The sequence below is a fragment of the Mauremys mutica genome, chromosome 15, assembly GCF_020497125.1.
Source record: "Mauremys mutica isolate MM-2020 ecotype Southern chromosome 15, ASM2049712v1, whole genome shotgun sequence".
NCBI classification, from domain to species: Eukaryota; Metazoa; Chordata; order Testudines; family Geoemydidae; genus Mauremys; species Mauremys mutica.
The window spans coordinates 9,452,119-9,478,636 of record NC_059086.1 but is presented as its reverse complement, the minus strand read 5'-3'; the positions used below and the strand labels follow the sequence as shown (position 1 = coordinate 9,478,636).

Genomic DNA, 26,518 nt, shown 5'->3' with positions numbered 1-26,518 from the left:
CCCCCACTCCCCCGCAGCATGTGTGGGGTGGGGGCAGTTGCAGCATGTGAACTCCCCCTGCCCTCCCAGTGTACGGAGGGGTTGTTACCATAGTTACCCTAGTCCTCTTTCACAGGGCGTTAACTCAAATTAGGAACCTTCAGTTCGTGCCAGCAGCATCCACACAGGTCAGTCCAAGTGCAGCTCTTTGGTGCACTCTGCAATTCACACCCCTGCAGCTGGCTCTGTGCGCAGTGTAGACAGGGCCCCTGACTGAGGAGTTGCATCCTTCCAAAAATGGGGGAAATTGGGTTTGAAAATAGGAGCACTGGAATTCGAGTAAGAAGCCAGGATCGTGGGTGAGCTGATAATCAGTTTGGATTTCACTGAGGCTAATAAGTACACAATGAATCAATGTAATATGTTCATTCTAGTGAATGAATTCTTCACCAGACCTGGGGGCCCAGCAGTGCTGCTCTCAGATCAAGGGAGAAACTTTGAATGCAAAGTGTTTCTGCAACTTTGTGAGAGTCCAGGGGCTCCACAAACCTGCCCCAGCCCCGCACACCCAGCACTATCTCATAGGATGATAGAAAGTTTCAGTCTGACTCGAGGGTTTTACAGATTCATAGATTCTTAGGTCAAAAGGGACCACTGTGGTCATCTAGTCTGAGTCCTGTATAGCACAGGCCAGAAACCTGCCCTGAAATCATTCCTAGAATGTTTAGAAAAACATCCTATCTTGAGTTAAAAGTTGTCAAAAATGATGAAGCATCCACCACGATCCTTGGTAAATGCCTCTGTCATAGGTTTTACCCCCACTCTGAACCTTAGAGTATAGATCTGGGGACCTGCATGTGAACCTCTTAAGCTTAATTACTAGCTTAGATCAATAGGCTGCCACTACTCCCAAGGACTAACTCCCTTCCCTGGGTAGTCTTGAGAGACTCCTTCACCAATTTCCTGGTGAACACCTGGATCTTATTACAAGGAGAATTTAACCATCTCTGCTCCTTTCCCCCACCAATTCTTGGTGAGTCCAGATCCAACAACAGGGAAAAATCAATCAGGTTCTTAAAAAGAAGGCTTTTAATTAAAGAAAAGAAAGGTCAAAGAAAAAATCTCTGGGAGACAGCATACAAGCTGATCTCACAGACAACAGATTTAAAACACAGGATGTTCCCCTGGGCAAAAGCCTTATTACACACAAGAATATACAAATTTGATTATTCCCCTAATGCCAAGACAAATTACAGAAAGAAAATAAACATAAACCTATTTATTCTTTTCTAAAACTTACTACTCTGATAAGAGGCTGGTTCCTTGATCTTTTTCACTCCGGCTGAAACTGAAACTGACTCTAAACAAAGGAAACTTCCCTCCTTCCTTTTGAAACATCTTGTCCCCCCATTGGTTCCTCTGGTCAGGTGTCAGCTAGGCTAGGTGAACTTCTTAACCCTTTACAGGTAAAAGAGGCATTAACCCTTAACTATCTGTTTATGACAGCCTCATTCCAGTCTGAATTTGTTCAGCTTCAACTCCAGCCACTGGATCCTGTTCCCCCTTTCTCTGCTAGGTCGCCCAGATGATTCAGGGGGCCTGGGACAAAGCAATTTTGGGGGCCCCTTGCATAAAAATACTATCGAATACTATATTCTCATGGGGGGCCCTGTGGGGACCAGGGCAAATTGCCCCACTTGCCGCCCCCCCGGGCAGCCCTGGATAAAATAAACATTTAAAAACCTTCCACATCGGCACAAACCCAGTTTTGAGAAAACTTCTTTTCAAGTCACCTTTACAAGGTATCACTGGTTCTCAGCATCAGCTAGTGCTAAAAGGCACTAAAGCTCATTAAAAGGATCAGACAAATATTTTCCATCAAAACGTTTTTTGGATAAAAAACTAGGGGTTTTAAAAAGCAGAAAAAATGACAGACATTGTCTGCTTTCCTTCAAAATTTATTGTGGTTTTTTTTATTGAAAAGCTGAAATTAGTCTGCCAAAACCTGAACATGGTTTGGGGTTTCAGAAGTGTGTGGCCAAATATTTGCTCCTTGCTGTGTTTGATTGTTTAAAGAAACAATAAAAAAAATTGCTTAAAAAAAATCCAAAACTTTTGAACCACCTCAGCTTGTGACCAAACACCTGAGCCCATCCAGTCAGAGATTTTTCCAGGTTTCTGATACTCTGCTGGCTTCCTTGACTCATATCTGTCTCCATAAATTTGGGTTCATTTAAGAACATAAGAATGGCCATACTGGGTCAGACCAAAGGTCCATCCATCCCAGTATCCTGCCTACTGACAGTGGCCAATGCCAAGTGCCCCAGAAGGAATGAACCTAACAAGTAATGATCAAATGATCTCTCTCCTGCTGTCCATCTCCACCCTCTGACAAACAGAGGCTAGGGACACCATTCCTTACCCATCCTGGCTAATAGCCATTAATGGGCTTAACATCCATGAATTTATCTGTTTCCTAGAGACTGGCTTCATGGGGTCCCTCACAAACTGGAGACATTTACTGTGGGTTTGTTTTTAGTATAGTTTATGTACATACTCCATGAACTGAGCATTTGAGCTTGTTCCAGAATCTGGGATGAGCCTATGTTGTGAAAACTGAAATGCTCGAAATAGCACATGCATGTGAATGGACACAGGGTGCTAAAATTAAATTAACCCAGGGGTTCTCAAACTGGGGGTCAGAACCCCATAGGGGGTCACGAGGTTATTACTGGGGGTCGTGAGCTGTCAGCCTCCACCTCAAACCCCGCTTTGCCTCCAGCATTTATAATAGTGTTAAATATATAAAAAAGTGATATTAATTTATAGGGGGGGTCACACTCAGAGGTTTGCTATGTGAAAGGGGTCACCAGTACAAAAGTTTTAGAACCACTGAATTAACCCTTCTGGAGCCTCGGGGAATGCGGGGGGTGGGGGTGTCTCCCTTGGTAGGGTTGGGAAGGAGGTAGGTGGTGTAGGATATTGCTCTTCTCATGTGATCCCTCCCCCATGGCTCTCTTGGCTCTATCACTGTTAATCTAAAGTGGCTACTTTTAAATGAAGCTACCCTCCCCTGACGTGAATCTCCCTGTGGCACTGAAATTAAATGTAGACTATAATTTGGCATTTCAGAAATGAAAGGGATGGTAGCCCTAAGGAAAAAGAAAACAGCTTGGCTCTTCGTGTTAAATAGCTGTCTGCAAGCCTCAAACTGCTGAACAAGCTTCAGGGTAGGGAAGGTTGTGCCTCCTCAAACAGCCTGGCCCTGACCCCATCCAACCCCCACCCACTTCCTACCCCCGACTACCCCCCCCTCAGAATCCCTGACCCATCCTGCTCCTTGTCCCCTCACTGCCCCCACAACCACCACCCCGGAACCCCACATCCCCCAACCCCGCATCCCCTGACTGCCCTGACCCCTATTCACCCCCCCCCACTGAGTCCTGACAGACCTCCGGAACGCCCACAATCCAACCCCCCCCCCACATTCCCCATGCCCTGACGCGCTCTCCACCGCAACCCCAGCAGCACTGTCCAGGGCTACTCCAGGGTTACCGCCACCTCTCCCCTCTCTCGGAGCCTAAGCACACCGTGTCCAGGAGATGCCCTGGTCCCTGGACAGCGCTGCAGCGGCATGGCTCCGGCGGGACTGGAGCTCACAGCCCCGCCCCCTTACCACGCAGTTCTGACTCAGTGGGAGGATTTCAGGCCCCGCCGGAGCCATGCCACAGCAGCGCTGTCCAGGGATGCTCCTGACGCGGTGCACTGAGGCGCCGGGGGATGGAGGAAAGCGGAGGCGCAGCCACGGACCTGGGGCAAATTGCCCCACTTGCCCCCCGCCCGGGCGGCCCTGCCATTATGAAATACTTGTTCCCCGTGTAGATATTTACAGACTGTGATCAAGTCACCCCTTAACCTTCTCTTTGTTAAGCTAAATAGATTAAATAAGTTTTCTAGTCCTTTCCTCGTTCTCACGGCTCTTCTCTGAGCCTTTTCCAACTCATCAACATCTTTGTTGAATTGGGGACACAAGAACTGGACACAGGATTCCAGCATTGATCACACCAGTGCCAAGTGCGGAGGTAAAATAAACTCTCTACTCCTACTAGAGATTCCCCTGTTTGTGCATCGCAGGATCACAGCAGCTCTTTTGGCCACAGTGTCTCACTGGGAGCTTGTGTTCAGCTGATTATCCACTGTGACCCCCAAATCTTTTTCAGGGGCACTGCTTCCCAGGAGAGAGTTCACATTGTAAGTATGGCCCATGTTCTTGGTGCCTAGATTTATACATTTGCATGTTGTTGTATTAAAATGCATATTGTTTGCTTGCACCCAGTTTACCAAGCATCAGATTTCTCCACCTGTCCTCTTCATTATTTACACTCCCCCAACTACCTCATCTGCAAACTTTCTCAGTGATGAGCTCTTCTTTTAGTGTCTAGTGACAAAGTCATCGTCTCTCTGTTTGGACTTACAAAGTGGATTGCTGGCCCTCTGGAAATGCTGATGGGTACTGAGAGGGAGCTGAGATTTTACTGTTAACTTGTCTTTGTTCTCCAGGTTCTGTCAGTGCCTACCTGAGTCTGAGAAGGGCTGTGTCTGGGGACAGCACATTTCATGGCTGACTGTGAGCCCAGTGACTGTCTCTGGTTGTATGTTGTACAGCACCAAGCACAGCAGCAGTGCTGAGGGGCACCAGGCTGGGAGTGATGAGACCAGGGCTCCATTCCCAACAGCTGCTATCACATCCCCTCTGTGTACCCCTGTTGCCCCTCTCTATCCTCTTCATTTAGACTGAGCTCTTGGAGGCAGAGACTGCCTGTTACCCTGCCAGTGCAGAGCCCAGCACCACAGGGCCTTGAGCTTGGCATACAGTGCTGCCATAACATGAATTCTTGTGTTTGCATAATAAATAATCGTTAATATTTAATAATTTAATATTTAATATATTTAATAGTGAATAATAATAGTTAAGAAATGGAGCCTCAAACACTGAACAAACACGGTAAGAGCAGGACAGGAGTTAGGTCATTTGGGGAATCCTGTGTGCAGTTCTGGTCACCCGCATGCAAGACAGATGGATTGAGAGGGGACCAGGTGCAGAGAAGGGCTGCTAGGGTGGTTGGGGGATGGAGGCTGGTCATACGAGAGGAGCCTGGAAGAGCTTGGCTGGTTTGTCTGGCACAGCAGAGGCTGAGCAGGGATCTGGTTGCTCTGTATGAATCCATTGGGGGAACACCGGGGAGGGAGAAGAGCTACTGGAGCCAAAGGACAGTGTTGCCCTAAGAAAAAGTGCAGATAAACTGGCCAGGAGTCATGTTAGGCTGGAAATGAGAAGAAGGTTCCGGAACAGCCTCCTAGTGGGTGAGGGGAGAACGCGCTAACTCACGTGAAGATGGCGCTTGATAAGTGTGTGACTGGGATTCTATAACACGCCCTTCCAGCCCTGTGTCCCGTGTTCCTAAAGAGACCAGCCGAGGGCGGCTGGGAAACACCTCCAGGAGTCAGAGACATGCCGGTTTCTTTTTACTCTTTTAACACTTAACAAAAGTGAAAATAATTGTATTGTAAAATTGTACATGCAGCTAGATAGATCCTGGTACCACCCCCTACTCTAACTGCTAGACTCTACTCCCTTTCCCAAGGCAGAAATAGACCCCAGAAGTCTTGGCTCCCAGCCCCTCTGCTCTAACCACAAGCCCCCACTCCCCTTCCCAGGAATAGACCCCAGGAGTCCTGGCTCCCAGGACACAGCTATGCCGTGTCTGATGGGTGGGGCTGGAGAATCACAGGTTGCCCCCAGGGCTATTCAAAGCCAGAGAAAAGTGAAAAGGCCACTCACCCCAAAGCCAGGCCAGGAGGATGGGGATCCTTGTGTTCCCGGCTCCAGTGCAGGCAGCCGAGCTCCTGCCAAGCGGGTGCCCAGCTGGGAGCAGGAGGCACCCGGGAAACCCCATGTTCATAGCACAGTCCTAGTGGGGCAGCGTGGCCCGGGGTTAGGGCAGGCAATGGCCCTTGTGAGAGAGGCAGGCTGAGCTCAGTGCGACGATCACAGGCTGGGAGGCTGGGGTGATGGGGCAGGCACCCAAGGGGGCAGGGACCCAAGGGGGCAGGAGGTGTGACAGGCCTCTCACTGAAGAGACCTCTCCCTCTGCACCCCCCTGCAGTGACCCAGTGGGTGTGTGCGACTGAGCCCACAGAGGAGAAGTGACCCTCATGCCCTGCGCTGTGCCTTTATTTATATCATTGGATTGTGAAATACGTGTTCCCGAAACATGCTGAGCAAACAAACCCCTCTTGGAATAGCTGATTCTGGGACACATGGGGCGGAGGGGCTGTTCCTGGAGCTGGTTCACAGGGAGTCAGCAGAACTGATCCACGGAGGCCTGGTGGACAAGGGACAGGCGCACGGGTGTGACTGCGCCTGTGGGTTCGAGGCTCAGCCCGTGCAGTTAAAGTGACGTTGAGGGCTGTGTGGACACCCTTACTCCAGTTGAATGAGGCTGAGGCTTGGCCTGATCTATACCTAAAGCTTAGGTCGACCCAGCTACATCGCTCAGGGGTGTGAAAAATTCAGATCCCTGGAGATGTGATTAAGCCGATCTAAGTCCTGGTGTAGACACCAGAAGGTGGAATGAAGAATTCTCCCATTGGCCTGGCTACCGCCGCTTGGAGGGGTGGATTAACTACGGCAACGGCAAAGCCCCTTCCATTGCTGTAGTGTCTGCATCATCACACCACAACGGCGTAGCCACAGCGCTGAGCTGTGCAATTGCTGCGGTTGTGGTGTACACACAGCCCTTGTCTTCCCAGGGAAGGGGCATCACTGCACTGGCCTCACCCTACCAGCCCTGTGTACCTAGAGCAGGTCCATTTGTTACCCGGGGTTCTTTCAACCCAAAGCTCTTGGTAACTTAACTCTGTGCGAGGAAGTGACAGGAAATAAATCAGGGGAGACGCGTCCGTCCGACCGATAGATGATGAGCACAAACAGGACAACATAAGAGTGCTTTCACTTAAAGCTAAACTTTACTTAGTCTCAAGCACTTGCACACGTCTGCAACAAGTTAGTAAAACACCCCCAACCCTTGATAATTACGAAAGCTGACTGTGGCTTTCAAGTGATACAGCGGCAGCCCATCTGCTGCTGGGGAACACAAGATGCATCCTGAGGGAGAGGCCAGTCCAGAAATGAGTCCCACCTGTCAAGTTTTTCCCCTTATTTATACATTAGTAATTAAAGAAACCTTGTTAAGTAAGCAGTTTCAAGCAAGAGGTTCCATCTGATTATTGATTAACCAGGTGTGGGTCTTTCCAGAACTTGCAGCCTTGAGACCTCAATAGACATTCCTGAGGGCACATCCTGCTCTTTTCAAATGCAAGTATCAGCAATTTTAACATAATTCTTATCAGGGGGGACACGGGGTCAAGCTGTTCTTTCAGTGGCATCCTAAATCCCCCTCCCCTCCTGCCTTGGTCAAGCTGAGACTTGCTTTTAACAGCTTGCTGACTAGGCTGTCTTTAACAATAAGCCATAGTGGTTTCAGGCACTTTACTGGTTTGCCAAAGTCTCCCCGTACAGTTTCATTCACACCTGAGTTTATGCCCAAGCTACGTTCCCATGTTATCATCTCGGCAAATCCCAAAAGGATTGCAGATTGCAGCTCAGTCTCTGGCTAGCTCCTGAAGGCCCTCGGGGTGGATGTTTGGTCTATGTCCCTCCTTGGTGATCCCAGTGGAACAGGGAAGTGTTTGTTACCTACGTGATGGCCGTCTGCCTAGCAGCTTTTGTTGATAAACACGCTTCGTAATTCATTGGTCTCCTGTCCCAAGAGAGCAGCCGAAACTGAACCAAGAGCTGATGGAGGCGGGTGCTGGGTTCGGTTACCGAGGTCATCACTGCTGATATGGTCTTGCCCCTGCACACGGAGCAGCTGACAAAAGTGACAAGAACTGAGAACGTTCCCATGAGGACAAAGGTTAATATGAGCTTTGCCCCTAATCTTAATGGAGCCGGTGCCCGTCTGTGTAGCTGAGGCGTGCGGCTGCCAGGGCGTGCGGCTGTTCAGAGGTGTTCGCTCTGACACCCCACCCAGCCCGTTCTAAAGCCTGGTGCAGGCAGCGCTCTGATAACTCACCCTGCACCACGTGTGCTGCCCCCGGGCCTGGCCATGCCCAGCTCACACACGTTTAAAGGGCTCCGCTTTGCCTGCACGAGGGTTTACAGCCAGGCTAGTTAATGTCTTAGCTGCCCAGCCTCCGACCGCGGCTACTGGCCTGGTGTGGACAGGGCCAAAGAGGAGCCCCCAGTGGTGACTCTCCCCCTGGCAGCAGGGAGATACGGGGCTGGGCCCGTCATGGGGTGGGTGTTTCACACATTTATTCCCCCAATGAGCAGGGTGAGCAGGGGAGGGGGAGACCGGTGCAGATGACACAGAGCTACCGAGGGAGTCCAGGGATGGGAGTGGGCTGGGGGATGGGCAGCACAATGGCAGGGAGCCAGGAGGCTGGTAAATGGTCAGGTGCACTGAGGCTAGGGGGAGCCATGTGAACCCCTCACCCTCATCCCCTGAGTCTGCATGAACTGTCACAGCACAGGGACAGGCCCATGGGCAGCTCCATGGAAACCAGGGCTCAGTGCGTAGCAGGGTCACTGGCACAGCGCTGGGTGCACGAGGGCCGGGCTGGGGCCCCGTGAGAACCTGCCCTGCCTTTGGATAGAGCCATGGGGCACCCCCTGGAGACGGTGAACAGTGCACCCCTCTCCCCACCAGTGCCGAGCTCCCATCTGCAATAGTCTCCAGCAGAGCTGAAGGGTCAGGGCCAGGGGGTGAGGATGGTTAGAGCTGGGGACTGAACATCTGGGGCTCATTACTGTAGAGAAGAGGAATATGGGGGATGGGAAAGAGGGACCCACAACATTGACTGAGACAGAAATGGGAGATCAGGTGCTTCTCACGGGGCAGGAACCAGGGGGACAAGCTACGAGAAAAGGAAGGGAAAATCCACACTGACCCCAGGAAATCCCTCCCCACAATGTTATGGGCCTGGGGAACTCGTTGCCACAAGGCAGCGCTGGGCCAGGGTTGGGGAGGGCTCATAGCAGGGTTAGGTGTTTGTCTGAATAACAAGAACACCCAGAGTCACAACTGTGAACATCAAAAATCACTCCAAGTGTGGGGGGCTCCGACACCCCCCTCCAGTGCAGGAGCCGAGCTCTTACTGATGGGGCAGGAGGAGACTCTCCTGGAGTTGCCAACTTTCTACTTGCACAAAACCAAACACCTTTGCCCCACCCCCTTCCTGCCCCTCCTCTGAGGCCCCGCCCCTTCCCCGCCCCATCTCTGAGGCCTCGCCCCCACTCACTCCATCCCCCGTCCCTCTGTCGCTCAATCTCCCCACCCTCACTCACTCTCTCGTTTTCATCAGGCTGGGGGTTGTGGGGGTGGGTCAGAGTTCCAGCTGAGGGTGCGGGCTCTGAAAGAGAGGGGGAGGATGGGAGGAAGATGGTGAGGGCTGGAAAGGAGCACAGGAGGGAAGGGAAGACAGGGCAGGATCTCATGTGCACGAGGCTGGGTCCTTGATGGTCCAGCACTGATGGCCAGGTGCCCTCACTGACATGCTGGCCTGGACATCCCAGTGACTGAAGCTCACCAACAAAGACAGAGCCTCTGGAGCGAAGCAGGGAATCCCAGGGGTCTGTTCTGCCAGTTTAGTCCCCAAAGTCTCCTTTTGAAAGCTCCAAACAGGCAGAGGTAGGTAGCGGGTGGAATCGCCCTGTCAAAATTTAGGGCAACTGCACCTGTGTTCCCCTCTCTACTGTCCAGCAAGGGCACCCAGTCAAGGCTCCAGCTCCCCAGCTGTGATCTCCCTTGTCTCCCTCCCTCCAGACTGGGGTGTTTCCAGGCTGCATTTGCTGCTTTTTACCTTCTCTTCAGAGACTAACAGCAGTGTCATTGCACACTGATAAGTTAGCACCCAGCTCTTTCTAAGCAAGCACATTAACTCACAGGGTAAAAGCATTACAGAGAAAACATGTTAAACCAATAACAGAACCTACACACATGCTAGTAATCTTCCTTGAGATCACCCCAACTCCAGAGTGGGCTCCAGCTGGTGATTAGTCCTTCAAACCCACCAAGGAATCCCTTCTGTGGTCACAAGTTCCTAACAGCCTCAGCTAGATTTGTCCATCCTTTATACAGTTCGGGGTCTTGGCTCTGGGGTTCCAGGTGCAGGTAATCAGCAGAGAAGGGCTTTTCTCCCCAGGGCATAGCTTCAAAAGGCCTCCCATATGCTCATGGGTGGCAGGTAGCATAGGGAGGGGAAGGCTGTGTCTCCCCAAACCTCCTGGCATGGCCCTGCCCATGCTCCACCCCCAGCCCCCCTCCTGCCTGCTTCCAGTTCCCTTCCTGCTCTTCTGTGGCCAAGAGGCTGGGGCAGGCAGGCTGGGATCAGTGTGCACAAGACCCTGGGCCTGGGGCCACGCCATGCCGCCCGACGCTGGGGGCACTGGTACCAGGGCTGGGGCTGAGGATGTGCGGGAAAGTCAGCGGCCTTGCGGGCTCCAGCAGGGGAGGGAGGCAGAAGGGGCAGGGTGGAGCCTTGGGCAGGGGGGAGCGGCCAGGAGTTAGCCTCCCCCAAGGACACGTTCACCCACTGCCCCGCATGTGCCTCCCAGGAAACCCACTTCATGCGTACTGTCTCAGCCAGTTCTTTGAAGTGCTTAACGTCCAGACTGGCCACATCTGTGTATAATGTTCAGAGAAGGGGAATAGGTGGACGAAAGATTATCCTGTATACAGCTTGTCCAGAATTTCCAACATGCTTCCGCTCTTGGCAGGGCTGTTCTTTTACCCCCTGGAATCTCCTGTGGCGTCTCTTTCAGAGATTCCAGTCCAGGTCGGCTGCCTGTGGCTTCTTCAGTGTCACCAAGACACACCGGCTCCGGGGTTGCAAACGCACACTGTTGGATCTCACTGGACAGTTAATCTTTGCAAATGTAATCTCAGTTCTGTAACTTGTATTGCCTTTGGTTTGCCTCTGTCTATATTTTTTACAGCCAGCTGGGGCCGAAAGCAGTTTTTCTTTGTACTTAGCATAGTCTGCGTTGATTCTTGACCTTGAATGCAGAGCAACTTTCTCTTTATCTCTGGGCCAAGCTGAATTTCAAATTAACCCGTTCCTTTCCTCAATAGACAAATTGCTCACACTGTCAGAGGCTTTTTGGTGATTAAAAGCTCCTGTTAGATGTATGATCTTATCTAGATTGAAGGTACCTTCTAGTGGGCATTATTTCCAAGTACCACAATGCATCTGTACCTTATGTCCAGACTCAATACCATGAAGCGGTATAACAACCCCTGTTGAGGTGGTAAAAACCCCTCAGCACCGGTGCATACCTAATGCATTTCCCTATGCATTACCTAATGCATTTCCCTATGCATTAACCTTATTGGCCAACCAAGCAGTTCCCCAGTACTGCTTCAAACTAACCTCGTTGGGGTGGCAAAACCGTTCCCCGATACCACTCTGCATCTGATCGTGCTGCACAGTCAATAAGTTCAGATGGCGTGAGCCCAACAGGGACAGACATCCCACAGACAGTCCTCCTCCGATACCCCAATAGAGATTTCAAAAGGTCTCATACCTCTCTTGTGGTGCCATGGGATTCAAAGGGGAACGATCCATAGCAGCTGCCTATGTCTCAGTAGGCATTGTCATCCCGGACGAGCCCCCAAATTGTCGGAGAAAAACTCAGTTCTCACTTTTTGTTTGGGTGCAGCAAAATCAAATACTTTATTCTGTTTAGCAGCTACAGCAGGGAGAGAGTGCACTAGGACATAGGGTCTCCCCTTCCTAGACAGGTGTCTCAACAGGTAAACAATTACAGCAGCATTTATACTTTTGTTACAGACAATAATAAGCAACAGCTGCATTTTGTGTATACATAGGTCATCCTGATATCTTGTTTTTCTCACTTAAGAGACTCCAGTCTACATTTCGTATTATCTATACAAGGTCGAAACAACTTCTCCCACAGTTCTTTTCCACTCGCCTCACACAATCCTCGCTTCTACAAATCTCGCGTTATTAGGGTTACAGCTAGCCTGACTCTTGCTGACAGAGACTGTCTTGCATTAAGATCCCCTACAAATCCCTGTCAGTTCTTGCTCTACTTCCACAAGACAGAATAAAGTGAGTCACCAAGCTAAATAAAGCAAAAACACGTAAGTCTAAGCCTAATACATTAAGAGACTGATTACAGGTAATATCTCACCCTCAGAGATGTTCCAATAAGCTTCTTTCACAGACTAGACCCTTCCTAGTCTGGGCCCAATCCTTTCCCATGGCACAGTCCTTGTTAGTTCCAGCGGACATCTTAGGTCATAAACAGGGACTTTCTTGTGACTGGGACCTCCCTTGTCCTGCTCCACCCCCTTTTACAGCTTTGGCAAAGGCAGGAATCCTTTGTCTCTCCGGGTCTCCACCCCTCCTTCTAAATGGAAAAGCACCAGGTTTCAGATAGATTCCAGTATCAGGTGACATGGTCACATGTCCTGTGAGACCCCAGCCTCCATTCTTCCAGGGCTGGTTTGCAAGTAAATAGAGCCATTTACAGGTCATTGATTCTGAAGCACCCTTAATGGCTTCCACTTAATATGTTTACATCAGTAATACAAGTTTATATCTTATTCTCCTAACTCCAGACCTAGAAATAATACATGCAGACAAATAGGATGAACACATTGAGTAGATCATAAGCTCTGTAACGATACCTTACAAGAGACCTTTTCCATAAAGCATATTCCAGATACATCATATTCACATTCATAAGCATGTTTTTATAAAGCATATGGAGTGCAACGTCACAAGAGGAAAATGGGGAACTACAACAGAAGGAAGGGTGCCCTCTGTGGCCAGGAGCGGGGTGCCTGCTGGGACATGGACAACAGACCGTGTGCCTGGGGATCAGTGCAGAATCTGTGGCCATCTGTCTGTTTGCGTAAGGTTAATAATCCAGAGCGTTCTGTGACGGGTTGGATCACAGAAACCCCCTTGGGAGCTGCCAACTGATGTACCAAGACTACTCCTGCTCCTATTTTCCCTGCCAGCTCAGGACCCCAGCACCCTGTCTTGCTGAGCCAGACACTCCCGTCTGCTCCAACAAAGACCCAGGGTCTGAATTACTTGCCCCAAAGCTGCAGGTTTATCTGCAAACAGCTCACAGAAGTGTGCTTGTCTTTAGCACTCAGATGCCCAACTCCCAGTGGGGTCTAAACCGAGATAAATCCGTTTTACCCTGTATAAAGCTTACGCAGGGTAAACTCATAAATTGTTCGCCCTCTATAACATTGATAGAGAGAGATGCACAGTTGTTTGCTCCCCCAGGCATTAATACATACTCTGAGTTAATTAATAATGAAAAAGTGATTTTATTAACTACAGAAAGTAGGATTTAAGTGGTTCCAAGTAGAGACAGACAGAACAAAGTTAGTCACCAAGCAAAATAAAATAAAATGCGCAAATCTATGTCTAATCAAACTGAATACAGATAATCTCACCCTCAGAGATGCTTCAGTAAGTTTTTTCCTCAGACTGGACACCTTCCAGGCCTGGGCACAATTCTTTCCCCTAGTACAGCTCTTGTTCCAGCTGAGGTGGTAGCCAGGGGATTCTTCCTGATGGCTCCTCTCTTCCTTTGTTCTCTTCCACCCCTTTATGTATCTTTTGCATAAGGCAGGAATCCTTTTGTCCCTCTCTGAGTTCCCACCACCTCCTTCTCAATGGAAAGACAGCAGGTTAAAGATGGATTCCAGTTCAGGTGACATGATCACATGTCACTGCAAGACTTCATTACCCACTTGCCAGCACACACATATACAGGAAGACTTACAGGTAAAACAGCCATTTGCAGACAATGGTCCTAATTAATGGGAGTCATCAAGATTCCAAACCACCATTAATGGCCCACACTTTGCATAATTACAATAGGCCCTCAGAGTTATATTTCATATTTCTAGTTTCAGATACAAGAGTGGTACATTTATGCATATAGGATGATTACACTCAGTAGATTATAAGCTTCGTAATGATACCTTACAAGAGACCTTTTGCATGAAGCATATCTCAGTTACATTATATTCACTTATTATTAAATTTTTATAAAACCATATAGACTGCACAACGTCACACGTTCGTGTAGTGGGGAGGCTGTGGGTCAGGATTGAGGGACATCATCAGAGTTATGGGCAGGAGCCCAGGGATGGAATAGCAGGGGGCTATGAGTCCGGATTGAGGGACATCAGTAGAATTATAGCAGGGAAGCCCAAGGCTGACAGGACAGACAGTCCTGCACTTCAGAGCCCTCTGAGGCACAGACAGCATCAGGATCAGTCCCACACACTGTGTGACCCCATCTTGGGGCCCATCACCGCCCCAACACACCCTCAGGCTCAGGCTGACTGCCCATCGGCTGCCCATCAGCTGCTCTGCCCTGCTCCTCACCCTGTGCTGAACAGAGCTGGGAGGCTCAGTAAGGGGCGGTCTGACCTTACAGTCAGTGCTCACCCCAATGTTCCATCCTCCACTGCCCCCCATCCTGAACTCTCTCTGGGGCAAAGACCCCATCCGCTGCCCCCCCGTATCGGTGTCTGGGAGCCCCCCCTCCATTTCCAGCACAGCCATATAGACCCCCACCCCCTGCCCATCCCTTCTGGCTCGAGGGAGGATGGGATGGGGGGAGCTGAGCCCTAGGCCTGTGAACCCTGTGGTCCTGCACCCCACAGGAGCTTGTGCAGTAACAGCTCCCCCACAGGCAGACCTGCCCCTGCCTCCCTGTCCCAGCCCCATCAGCCTTTGAGCTCTCAGGTAGCAGGAGCCACCCATGGGCTAGAGGCTGCCCGGGGATCAGACCCCTCCTGCCATGTTGAGCTCCAGGGGGGTGGTGTCCCACTCAGAGGGCAGCTGACTGCTCTGCCCCCAGGAACTCCCTGCTGTAGGGTCACTCACACCACACCCACCAGCTCAGCCAGAGGAGGAACCAAAACCAACTGTGGAGACTCCAGCCAGAATCTGAAGGGGAAGGAGCCAGGGAACTGGGCTGGCGCCTTGGGGCTGGGGACAAAGTCACGGGACGATGAGCTGCCTCTAAGGTCACCCTGGCTACTATTAGCCCCTTCCACCCCAGCCACCCCCAACCACTAGATGCCACTTCCCTCCCAGAGCCGGGGATGGAACCCAGGAGTCCTGGCTCCCGGCCCTGCTGGGGATGTAGCAGTAGTGGATGGTGTGTGTGGACGCTGACCCTGCTGTGTGAGGGCATTTTCCCTTCATCACCCTGCCCCTTGGTGTGTGACAGGGAGCAGAGCCCAGGCCCTGCTTGTCTCACTCTCCTGGCTTGGCAGCTCCCCAGCGCTGCCTCTCTCCCCTGGCACTGCACATCCATCATCAGGACAGGGTCTGACTTGGGGCCTGGGCTGAACACCCTGCCACTTAATGCGTCTATAGCCTGCCCACAGCCCAGCTGCCTGCACACCACGGCCATGTCACCCAGGTCCCAGTTGTCATCACACACGGTGCCCCAGCGCCCAGCCAGATGCACCTCCACCTGCCCAGCGCAGCGGTGGGAGCCACCTACCAGCCTCACCTCTGGAAAGGCAAACACAGCTGCTGGGACGCCTGCTCCGGGGCTGCGCGGGGAGACCCCAGGGGCTGCAGGGACTGAAGGCCCAGCTCAGCGTGAGGCATTGCCAGCGAGTACAGAACAGGGCAGAATGGGCTTTCCCGCGACACTAACCCTGGGCCCTTCTCCCGCACCTCTCTCCTGCCACATGCTGCACAGACAGGTCACTGAGCCCAGGAAATGGCGCAGCATCAGTGCCCCTGCTTTACAGAGGGGAAACTGAGGCATAATGACAGGACGCAACTTACCCCAGGTCACACAGTGAGCCTTCTGCAGAGCAGGGAGTAGACCCTTCCCCCCCTACACCCCACTGCTCTAACCACTAGACCCCAAAGCTAGGGATGGTGAGGTCAGGAACAGGGTCCTATGTGGTCAGCCACACCCTCAGGCTGGGTTTAGAGGAAGTTCCCTTTATATCCAAAGTGCCGGCTCAGGGTAGGAGGAGGAAGTGAAACCAGCTGTGAAGACTGTAGCAGAGTCACGGTGTGGGAGCTGCCTCTGAGGCCATCTTGTATCCCCTGACATTGTAACCACTAGGCCCCACTCTCCTCCCAGAGTAGGGCTACAACCCATGAGTCCTGGCTCCCAGTTCACCCCTTTCTGCTCTAACCACTAGACCCCACTACCCTCCCAGACTGGGGCTTGAACCCAGGAGTCCTGGCTTCCAGCCACCCCCACTCCCCCCAGCAGGGGTCACTAGCAGTGACAATGTCTCTTTTCCTCACTTGTTGGCTGGTCTCACTACTTCTGCACTGTGCCCTGCTACTAGCATGACCAACTTTCCCTAAGGGGAAATGGGACACCCCACAGGGTCTGCCCGAGCCCTCCCTGCCTCCCGCCTGTGCCAGCCTGAGGTTCCCCTCTGCCCACCCCGTGCAGGGCCGGCCTAAGCCCCCCTGCCACCCACCCACGTGGGGCCACCTGAGGTTCCCCTCCCACCCTGCGCAGGGCCGGCCTGAGCCCCTCTGCTGCCTGCCCGCACGGGGCGGCCTGAGGCCCCCCTCTCACTTCCCCGCAGGGGGCCAGCCTGCTCCTCATTCCTGGGCAATGCCCCATGTTCCTGCTGGTGATCTGGCATAGTGGTCCAGAGGGGAGGGGGGAGCAAAGGGGATGGAAACAGCTGTCATGGAGCCCCAGGGTCAGGGCTATGCCCCCAGCCTTGGAACCGTCCCTTGGAGGAACCCTTCATGTGCCAGCCCCAGAGGAGTCCCACTTGTCCTTCAGCCTCACCGCCGGTGAGACTGATCCCTGGGCTGCAGCCGCCTCCTCCTCCCTGCGAACTCTGCCCAGTGCATCCAGCTGAGGGACACCTGGGAGAGCCTTGGCGCCCAGCAGGGATTCCTGCACCTCAGCCGGGATTGACAGTGACTCCTGGCAGCGTTTTCAGAGCAGTCGGGTTTGTTAGGCTCTGGCACGCAGCACAGGGAGTCCTTGGGGCAGCGCAGAGAGACGAAGGGTCCAGAGGAGCCCGTTCTGGTCAGCCCCGAGCCCAGCCGAGCTGGAGCGAACCCCATGTTTGGGCTCTGTCTCTCTCTGTCTGACTGCCTTGTTCAGTTCCCAGGTGCGAGAGCTCTTCCTCCAGAAGCCAACATGTATCCCCCCATGTCATAGAATCATAGAATCATAGAATCTCAGGGTTGGAAGGGACCTCAGGAGGTCATCTAGTCCAACCCCCTGCTCAAAGCAGGACCAAACCCAACTAAATCATCCCAGCCAGGGCTTTGTCAAGCCTGACCTTAAAAACCTCTAAGGAAGGAGATTCCACTACCTCCCTAGGTAACCCATTCCAGTTCTTCACCACCCTACTAGTGAAAAAGTTTTTCCTAATATCCAACCTAAACCTCCCCCTCTGCAACTTGAGACCATTACTCCTTGTTCTGTCATCTTCTACCACTGAGAACAGTCTAGATCCATCCTCTTTGGAACCCCCTTTCAGGTAGTTGAAAGCAGCTATCAAATCCCCCCTCATTCTTCTCTTCTGCAGACTAAACAATCCCAGTTCCCTCAGCCTCTCCTCATAAGTCATGTGCTCCAGCCCCCTAATCATTTTTGTTGCCCTCCGCTGGACTCTCTCCAATTTATCCACATCCTTCTTGTAGTGTGGGGCCCAAAACTGGACACAGTACTCCAAATGAGGCCTCACCAGTGCTGAGTAGAGGGGGATGATCACATCCCTTGATCTGCTGGAAATGCCCCTACTTATACAACCCAAAATGCCATTAGCCTTCTTGGCAACAAGGGCACACTGTTGACTCATATTCAGCTTTTCGTCCACCGTAACCCCTAGGTCCTTTTCTGCAGAACTGCTACCCAGCCATTCGGTCCCTAGTCTGTAGCAGTGCATGGGATTCTTCCGTCCTAAGTGCAGGACTCTGCACTTGTCCTTGTTGAACCTCATCATATTTATTTTGGCCCAATCCTCTAATTTGTCTAGGTCCCTCTGTATCCTATCCCTACCCTCCAGTGTATCAACAACTCCTCCCAGTTTAGTGTCATCTGCAAACTTGCTAAGGGTGCAGTCCACACCATCCTCCAGATCGTTAATGAAGATATTGAACAAAACCGGCCCCAGCACCGACCCTTGGGGCACTCCACTTGATACCGGCTGCCATCTAGACATGGAACCATTGATCACTACCCGTTGAGCCCGACCATCTAGCCAGTTTTCTATCCACCTTACCGTCCATTCATCCAGCCCAGACTTCTTTAACTTGCTGGCAAGAATACTGTGGGAGACTGTATCAAAAGCTTTGCTAAAATCCAGAAATAGTACATCCACTGCTTTCCCCTCATCCACAGAGCCGATTATCTCGTCATAGAAGGCAATTAGGTTAGTCAGGCATGACTTGGCCTTGGTGAATCCATGCTGACTGTTCCTGATCACTTTCCCCTCCTTTAAGTGGTTCAGGATTGATTCCTTGAGGACCTGTTCCATGATTTTTCCAGGGACTGAGGTGAGACTGACTGGCCTGTAGTTCCCTGGATCTTCCTTCTTCCCTTTTTTAAAGATGGGCACTACATTAGCTTTTTTCCAGTCATCCGGGACCTCCCCCGATCGCCATGATTTTTCAAAGATAATGGCCAATGGCTCTGCAATCTCATCGGCCAACTCCTTTAGCACCCTCGGATGCAGCGCATCCGGCCCCATGGACTTGTGCTCGTCCAGCTTTCCTAAATAGCCCCGAACTACTTCTTTCTCCACAGAGAGCTGGTCACCTCCTCCCCATACCGTGCTGCAGAGTGCAGCTGTCTGGGAGCTGACCTTGTCTGTGAAGACAGAGGCAAAAAAAGCATTGAGTACACTAGCTTTCTCCACATCCTCTGTCACTAGGTTCCCTCCCTCATTCAGCAAGGGGCCCACACTTTCCTTGACTTTCTTCCTGTTGCTAACATACCTAAAGAAACTCTTCTTGTTACTCCTAACATCTCCGGCTAGCTGCAACTCCAAGTGTGATTTGGCCTTCCTGATTTCACACCTGCATGCCTGAACAATACTTTTATACTCCTCCCTGGTTATTTGTCCAATCTTCCACTTCTTGTAAGCTGTTCTTTTGTGTTTAAGACGAGCAAGGATTTCACTGTTAAGCCAAGCTGGTCGCCTGCCATACTTACTTCTCTTCCTACACATCGGGATGGTTTGTTCCTGCAACCTCAATAAGGTTTCTTTGAAATACAGCCAGCTTTCCTCGACTCCTTTCCCCGTCATGTTATTCTCCCAGGGGACCTTGCCCATCAGTTCCCTGAGGGAGTCAAAGTCTGCTTTTCTGAAGTCCAGGGTCTCTGTTCTACTGCTTTCCCTTTTTCCTTGTGTCAGGATCCTGAACTCGACCATCTCATGGTCACTGCCCCCCAGGTTCCCATCCACTATTGCTTCCTCTACTATTTCTTCCCTGTTTGTGAGCAGCAGGTCAAGAAGAGCTTTTCTCCTAGTTGGTTCCTCCAGCACTTGCACCAGGAAATTGTCCCCTACACTTTCCAGAAACTTCCTGGATTGCCTGTGCACTGCTGTATTGCTCTCCCAGCAGATATCAGGGTGATTAAAGTCACCCATGAGAACCAGGGCCTGTGATCTAGCAACTTCTGTTAGTTGCTGGAAGAAAGCCTCGTCCACCTCATCCCCCTGGTCCGGTGGTCTGTAGCAGACTCCCACCACGACATTACCCTTGTTGTTCATACTTCTAAATTTAACCCAGAGACACTCAGGTTTTTCTGCAGTTTCATACTGGAGCTCTGAGCAGTCATACTGCTCTCTTACGTACAACGCAACTCCCCCACCTTTTTTGCCCTGCCTATCCTTCCTGAACAGTTTATATCCATCCATGACAGTACTCCAATCATGTGAGTTATCCCACTAAGTCTCTGTTATTCCAATTACATCATAATTCCCTGACTGTGCCAGGACTTCTAGTTCTCCCTGCTTGTTCCCCAGGCTTCTTGCATTAGTGTATAGGCATTTAAGATAACCCGCTGATTGTCCCGCTTTCTTGGTCTGAGACAGGAGTCCTCCCCTCTTGTAATCTCCTGCTTGTGCTTCCTCCCGGTATCCCACATCCCCACTTACCTCGGGGCTTTGGTCTCCTTCCCCCGGTGAACCTAGTTTAAAGCCCTCCTCACTAGGTTAGCCAGCCTGCTTGCAAAGATGCTCTTCCCTCTCTTCGTGAGGTGGAGCCCGTCTCTGCCTAGCAATCCTTCTTCTTGGAAGAACATCCCATTGTCAAAGAATCCAAACCCTTCTCTCCGACACCATCTGCGTAGCCATTCGTTGATTTCCACGATTCGACGGTCTCTACCCTGGCCTTTTCCTGCCACAGGGAGGATAGATGAGAACACCACTTGCGCCTCAAACTCCTTTATCCTTCCCAGAGCCACGTAGTCTGCAGTGATACGCTCAAGGTCATTCTTGGCAGTATCATTTGTGCCCACGTGGAGAAGCAGGAAGGGGTAGCGATCCGAGGGCTGGATGAGTCTCGGCAGTCTCTCCGTCACATCGTGAATCCTAGCCCCTGGCAAGCAGCACACCTCTCGGTTCTCCCGGTCAGGGCGGCAGATAGATGACTCAGTCCCCCTGAGGAGAGAGTCCCCGACCACCACCACCCTCCTCCTCCTCTTGGGAGTGGTGGTCGTGGAACCCCCATCCCTAGGAAGGTGCATCTCATGCCTTCCAATCAGTGGAGTCTCCTTTTGCTCTGTTCCCTCAGGTGCATCATCCACTCCACTCTCTGCACTAATACCTGTGGAGAGAACATGAAAACGGTTGCTCACCTGTATCTGTGTTTCTGGTACATGGATGTTTCTGGTACTCTTTCCCCTTCTGGAAGTCACATGCCGCCACTTATCCTCGCTGGCCTTCTGTCCCCGCTGCGTAGCCTGCTCTGAATCTTCAGAAAGTTGTGCCCGCTCCAGCTGATCCTGACGTCTATCCAGGAAATCCTCGTTTTCTTTTATGGAATGCAGGGTTGTTATTCGTTTCTCCAGACCTTGAATCTTCTCTTCCAAGATGGAGATCAGCTTGCACTTGGTACAGACAAAGTCGCTCCTATCCTGTGGAAGGAAGACGAACATGGCGCATCCTGTGCAGGTCACAACGGCGGATTGCTCAGCATCCATGGTCTCTTCCTTCTAAGAGCTCTCTCCAGGCGAACTCCCAGGCAAACTCCTTCTGTTTGCCTCTCTGCTGTTCGCTGCTCAGCTGACTGCCTTTTTATAACAGTCAGGCCCAGCTGGAACAAAGCACTCCCAGATCAAACTGGTCAAACAAGCAATCAAACAATCAAGCACACAGTCAAACTGCCAAACTGCCCCCCCAACAGACACTCAGATACTCACCAGCGCAGTCCCCCTACTGCAGCACTTAGCGTACCTCTGCTCAGAGGGATCCCAGGCAAACTCCTTCTGTTTGCCTCTCTGCTGTTCGCTGCTCAGCTGGTTCGCAGCTGACTGCCTTTTTATAACAGTCAGGCCCAGCTGGAACAAAGCACTCCCAGATCAAACTGGTCAAACAAGCAATCAAGCACACAGTCAAACTGCCAAACTGCCCCCCAACAGACACTCAGATACTCACCAGCGCAGTCCCCCTACTGCAGCACTTAGCGTACCTCTGCTCAGAGGGATCCCAGGCAAACTCCTTCTGGGATCGTCCCCATCCTTTGTTCTCCTGCTGGGGTCTGTGCCCAGCTTTCCTGCTGAGAGCATCAATGCAGGAGTCATTGGCACTGCCACATTGTCTCTTTGGCCCTGATCTGGGATTCTAGTCATTCCTCCCAGACTGGGAGATCACACACACACACCCCGTGTCTTTAGACCTACACACACACACACACACACACACACACACACACACACACACACACACACACACACACACACACACACACACACTGGGAAACAGTGCAAAATATAGGAGAAACTGAGGCCCTGACCCAGTTTGCAAAAATATTACATAAAATTCCCAGTTCATCATAGCAGCTCCTGCCAGTCAGGCCCTGATGGGGTGGGAGGGGCGGACCCTGCTCCTGCCAGTCGGGTCCTGGTGGGGAGATGGGCGGGTCATTATGGCACAGGCCAATCTGCCATCATTTGCCAGAAGCCCCCCCGTCTGTTCTATTCCATTTTTTTCAGCTGACTTCAGAGCCAGGTGGCCCTTGTGCCACATTTACACACAGTCCTGCCTCTCTACCAGCTTCCCCTCCCCTGCCTCTGTCCCTCCACCCCACTGAGAGGCTGGCCCAGCCTCTGCCCACAGGCTCTGCGCTGCCCTCCACCCCCACCCCGTGACACCTGGGAGCACATCTGTGCCAGGCTGTTATCCGGGGAGCCCCTCACGGACAGCTGGCAGAGGGGCCACCCGACCATAACTCGCACCAAGCCTGATGCTCATGGCCCAGCTCGCTTTTGTCACAATCAGTATCTCCAAAGAGCCAGGAGGTGTCCTGTGCAAGCCAGTAACACGCTGCTCACTGAGATCATTGTGTGAGGGACAGATGGACGGACGGTGTATGAAGAATTACAGACACGCGCTGGAAATATCCTCCTCAGATGTGCTTGGCAGCCCAGCCACTGCCGGCCAAAGCAATGGGGTTTCACTGGCTCGCCTGCGTCTCCCATGTCAGAGAAGCAAAGTGGGACCAAAGACAATGAAAAGGGTGTTTCCATGTGAGTTAAACAAAGCCAGCAGGTGAGCATGTGGGGGAGGGGAGCCCTCAATTCTCACCAAGGGATGGAGGCTGCTCCCCCCTCCCCCCCCCCCAGGCAGCCTTCCTCTCTCGTGAACCAGTGGGGAGGAACTTTGGGAAGAGCTACGCAGAGGCAAACCCCCATTTTGTTCCCCACGGTCCGCTGGCCAGAGCTCTTGTCAGCCCACTTCTCACCAAACCAGCTCCGTGCTGTACATGGACGGTGGGGAAAAGCACGAGGCAGGGGCGGGCTGTCTCCTTGGTGGCCAAGGGCTGGGAGGGTCCCGTGAATGGGGCTGGACACTGCGGGGAGACATCGCTGGGGCCCTCAGGAAGTGGGGTTCGCTGAATGTTACCTGCCAGGCAAGGTTGAGGCTGGCAGAGCCCTGAGGCGTTGGCGAGCTGGGCGGACAGGCTGGAGTGGCAGGGAGCCGACTCAAAGCTGTCCCACACAGGGTGACGTGTATCTGAACTATTCCGTTCCCAAATTTCCAGTGTTGAAATTTGTGTTACCTTCAGGCTCCCCTGCCAGATCCCAGCTCATGGGGGGGAGGGGGGCAGGGAGAGGGGCTCAGCCCCCCCCCTTCACAGAGCAGGCTGCCCCCCAGATCCCAGCTCATGGGAAGACAGGGAGAGGGGCTCAGACCACCCCAGAGGGGTAAATCACTTGGCCACAGGCAGGGAGAGTGAGTCAGATGCCCCCCCCCCGAGGAACACTGAACCTTACTGCTTTGACTCCCCCCGACACACCCCATTTCCTAGCGCTGCACCTAGACCAGTTAAGGAACATGAGAAATGTCTGTGGGGGAGGGGCTGGTTTCAGGACGCCCTGAGCACGAGCCCCCCACTTGCTCCCTGTGCCCCACTCTGGACTGTGGCTCAGGATTAGCGCATTGCGCTTGCTCCAGAGTCGGTATCTCCCCTCACTGTACCCAACGGGTTACGGCACCGGCGCTCGGCATGCTGAGGCCTTTTCCTTCACCGTTCGCTCCCCACGGCCCTCGCTTTCCACGGCTGTGCTGGTGCCGGTTCAAATCCCACCACTGTGGGGCAGCTGGGTGCTTCTCTGTGAGGGACTTTAAGGGACATAACTTAGGGGGACATGGCACAGGGCTGGCCCGAACCCTTCTCTCCCCCCCTCCCCCCCGCCCAGAAACAGGGCTGGCCTGAGCCCTCTTCTCCCCACACTCCAAACAGGACTAACCCAAACCCTCTCTGTCCCCCAAACAGGGCTGGCCCAAGCCGCCTCCCCGAGCCCTGCTGCACGAGGCTGGCATCTCTGCTTGCCCAAGCCCTGCCCACGCTCCTTGCATGGTGCTGGCATAACTGCTCACCCAAACCTTGACTGATGTAATACGTGCTGAGCAGCACCTAGCGGCATGAGGTCTGGGCCATGACTGGGCTCCTAGGCACGCCTGTAATACGCGCTGAGCAGCACCTAGCGCCAAGTGTCCTGGGCCATGAGTGGGCTCCTAGGCACTTCCAAAATAACTTCTGTGCAGAGCCTAGCACCATGGGGCCAAGGCCATGAAGGGGCTGCTTGGCACTCCCATAATACGCGCTCTGCCGCGCCTTGTGCCATGAGTCCTGGGCCTTAACTGGGCTCCTAGGCACTCCTGTAATAGGTGCTGTGCTGCACCTAGTGCCATGGGGCCTGGGACATGACCGGGCACCTAGGCACTCAGGATATACCTGCTGTTCAGCGCCTAGCGCCACGGGCCCTGGGCCATGACTGGGGCTCCTAGGCACTCCCGTAATACATGATGTGCCGCTGTGATGTTATTAACATGAAATGTTACCATATAGATCATTGTTGGAACCAAGGTCCTATAGTTGCACCAAATCTTGTATAAAGGAGGTCAAGTAAGGTGTCAATGAAAAGGTTGTAATTTGCTGGTTATAAATACGCTGTCTGTATGTTTCAGAGTAGCAGCCATGTTAGTCTGTATCCGCAAAAAGAACAGGAGTACTTGTGGCACTTTAGAGACTAACAAATTTATTTCAGCATGAGCTTTCGTGAGCTACAGCTCACTTCTTCGGATGCATAGAATGGAACACACAGACAGGAGATATTTATGCATACAGAGAACATGAAAAGGTGGAAGTATGCATACCAACAGGAAAAGTCTAATCAATTGAGATGAGCTATCATCAGCAGGAGAAAAAAAAGCTTTTGAAGTGATAATTAAGATGACCCATAGAAGATGTGAGGAGAACTTAACATAGGGAAATAGATTCAATTAGTGTAATGACCCAACCATTCCCAGTCTCTGTTTAGGCCTGAGTTAATTGTATCTAATTTGCATATTAATTCGAGTTCAGCAGTCTCTCTTTGGAGTCTGTTTTTGAAGTTTTTTTGTTGCAAAATTGCCACCTTCAAGTCTGTCACTGAGTGGTTAGAGAGGTTGAAGTGTTCTCCCACTGGTTTTTGAATGTTATGATTCCTGATGTCAGATCTGTGTCCATTTATTCTTTTGCGTAGAGACTGTCCGGTTTGGCCAATGTACATGGCAGAGGGGCATTGCTGGCACATGATGGCATATATCACGTTGGTAGATGTCCAGGTGAACGAGCCCCTGATGGCATGTCTGATGTGATTAGATCCTATGATGATGTCACTTGAATAGATATGTGGACAGAGCTGGCATCAGGCTGTATGTATGTATCATTTTTGTATTTGAAGTGATGAATATTGGCTATGTACTTGTATCTCAATCTGTTTGAATCTAAGTAGCACCAGTGAAGCATTTGGCCAGCTTATTATGAAGGGACTCTTCAGATTAAGTGCCCAATCAAGAAACAATGGACCTTGACAATGGACCTTGGGAGACTCCAATCCACATATGAGGAGTCTTCTTGGGAACGTTCAAGGTAGCATATGAGGAATGGCTGCTCTCCCTCTAAAACAGTTATGCATGGACATGTGACTTGCCCATGTGACTCCAAACTCCATCTTGCTGCTGTGATTTTCCATAGTGAGAACAAAGGGGTGTCCTTCCACAGGGCAGAGGATATGAAAGGCCCTGGAATCCCCTCTGTTTTGTCTTCAATCCTACTTCTGACCTCTGGAGGAACTTTGCTAGAAACTGAAGCTCTGAACAAAGGACTGAATGACCCATCCAAGATGGGATGTCTATACTCCAGAGACTCGATTGCTTTAAATCAGCAGTAATCCCAACAAGCCTGAACTAAGAACTTTGCAATTGTTGTATGTATTTGATTCCATTTAACCAATTTCAACTCTCATCTATATTTCTTTCTTTTGATGAATAAACCTTTAGATTTTAGATTCTAAAGGACTGGCAACAGCGTGATTTGTGGGTAAGATCTGATTTGTATGTTGACCTGGGTCTGGGGCCTGGTCCTTCGGGATCGGGAGAACCTTTCTTCTTTTACTGGGGTATTGGTTTTCATAACCATTCATCCCCATAAGGAGTGGTGCTGGTGGTGATACAAGGGAACTGGAGTATCTGAGGGAATTCCTTGTATGACTTCTGATTATCCAGTGGGGTAAAACCGAAGTCCTCTCTGTCTGGCTGGTTTGGTTTGCCTTAGTAGTGAAGGACCCTCAGCCTTGGGCTATGACTGCCCCGCTCTAAGCAATTTGCCCTGAATTGATAGTCTCAGTAGTGTCCTGCCAAAGGCCGCTTTGTTACAGTGGCATAGTCGTGCTAGGATCCAC

General features: G+C 51.7%; 1 protein-coding gene across 1 annotated transcript in view; it reads right to left on the bottom strand.

Moving 5' to 3' along the window:
- Positions 1-5,960, bottom strand: part of LOC123350247 (deleted in malignant brain tumors 1 protein-like) — a 271,642-nt gene extending 265,682 nt beyond the window's left edge. The window contains exon 1 of the mRNA XM_044988732.1: positions 5,822-5,960. Within this exon, the coding sequence (XP_044844667.1) occupies positions 5,822-5,942 (121 nt within the window). The 5' untranslated portion in view covers positions 5,943-5,960. The remainder of the gene's footprint in view (positions 1-5,821) is intronic.
- Positions 5,961-26,518: the final 20,558 nt, after the last annotated feature.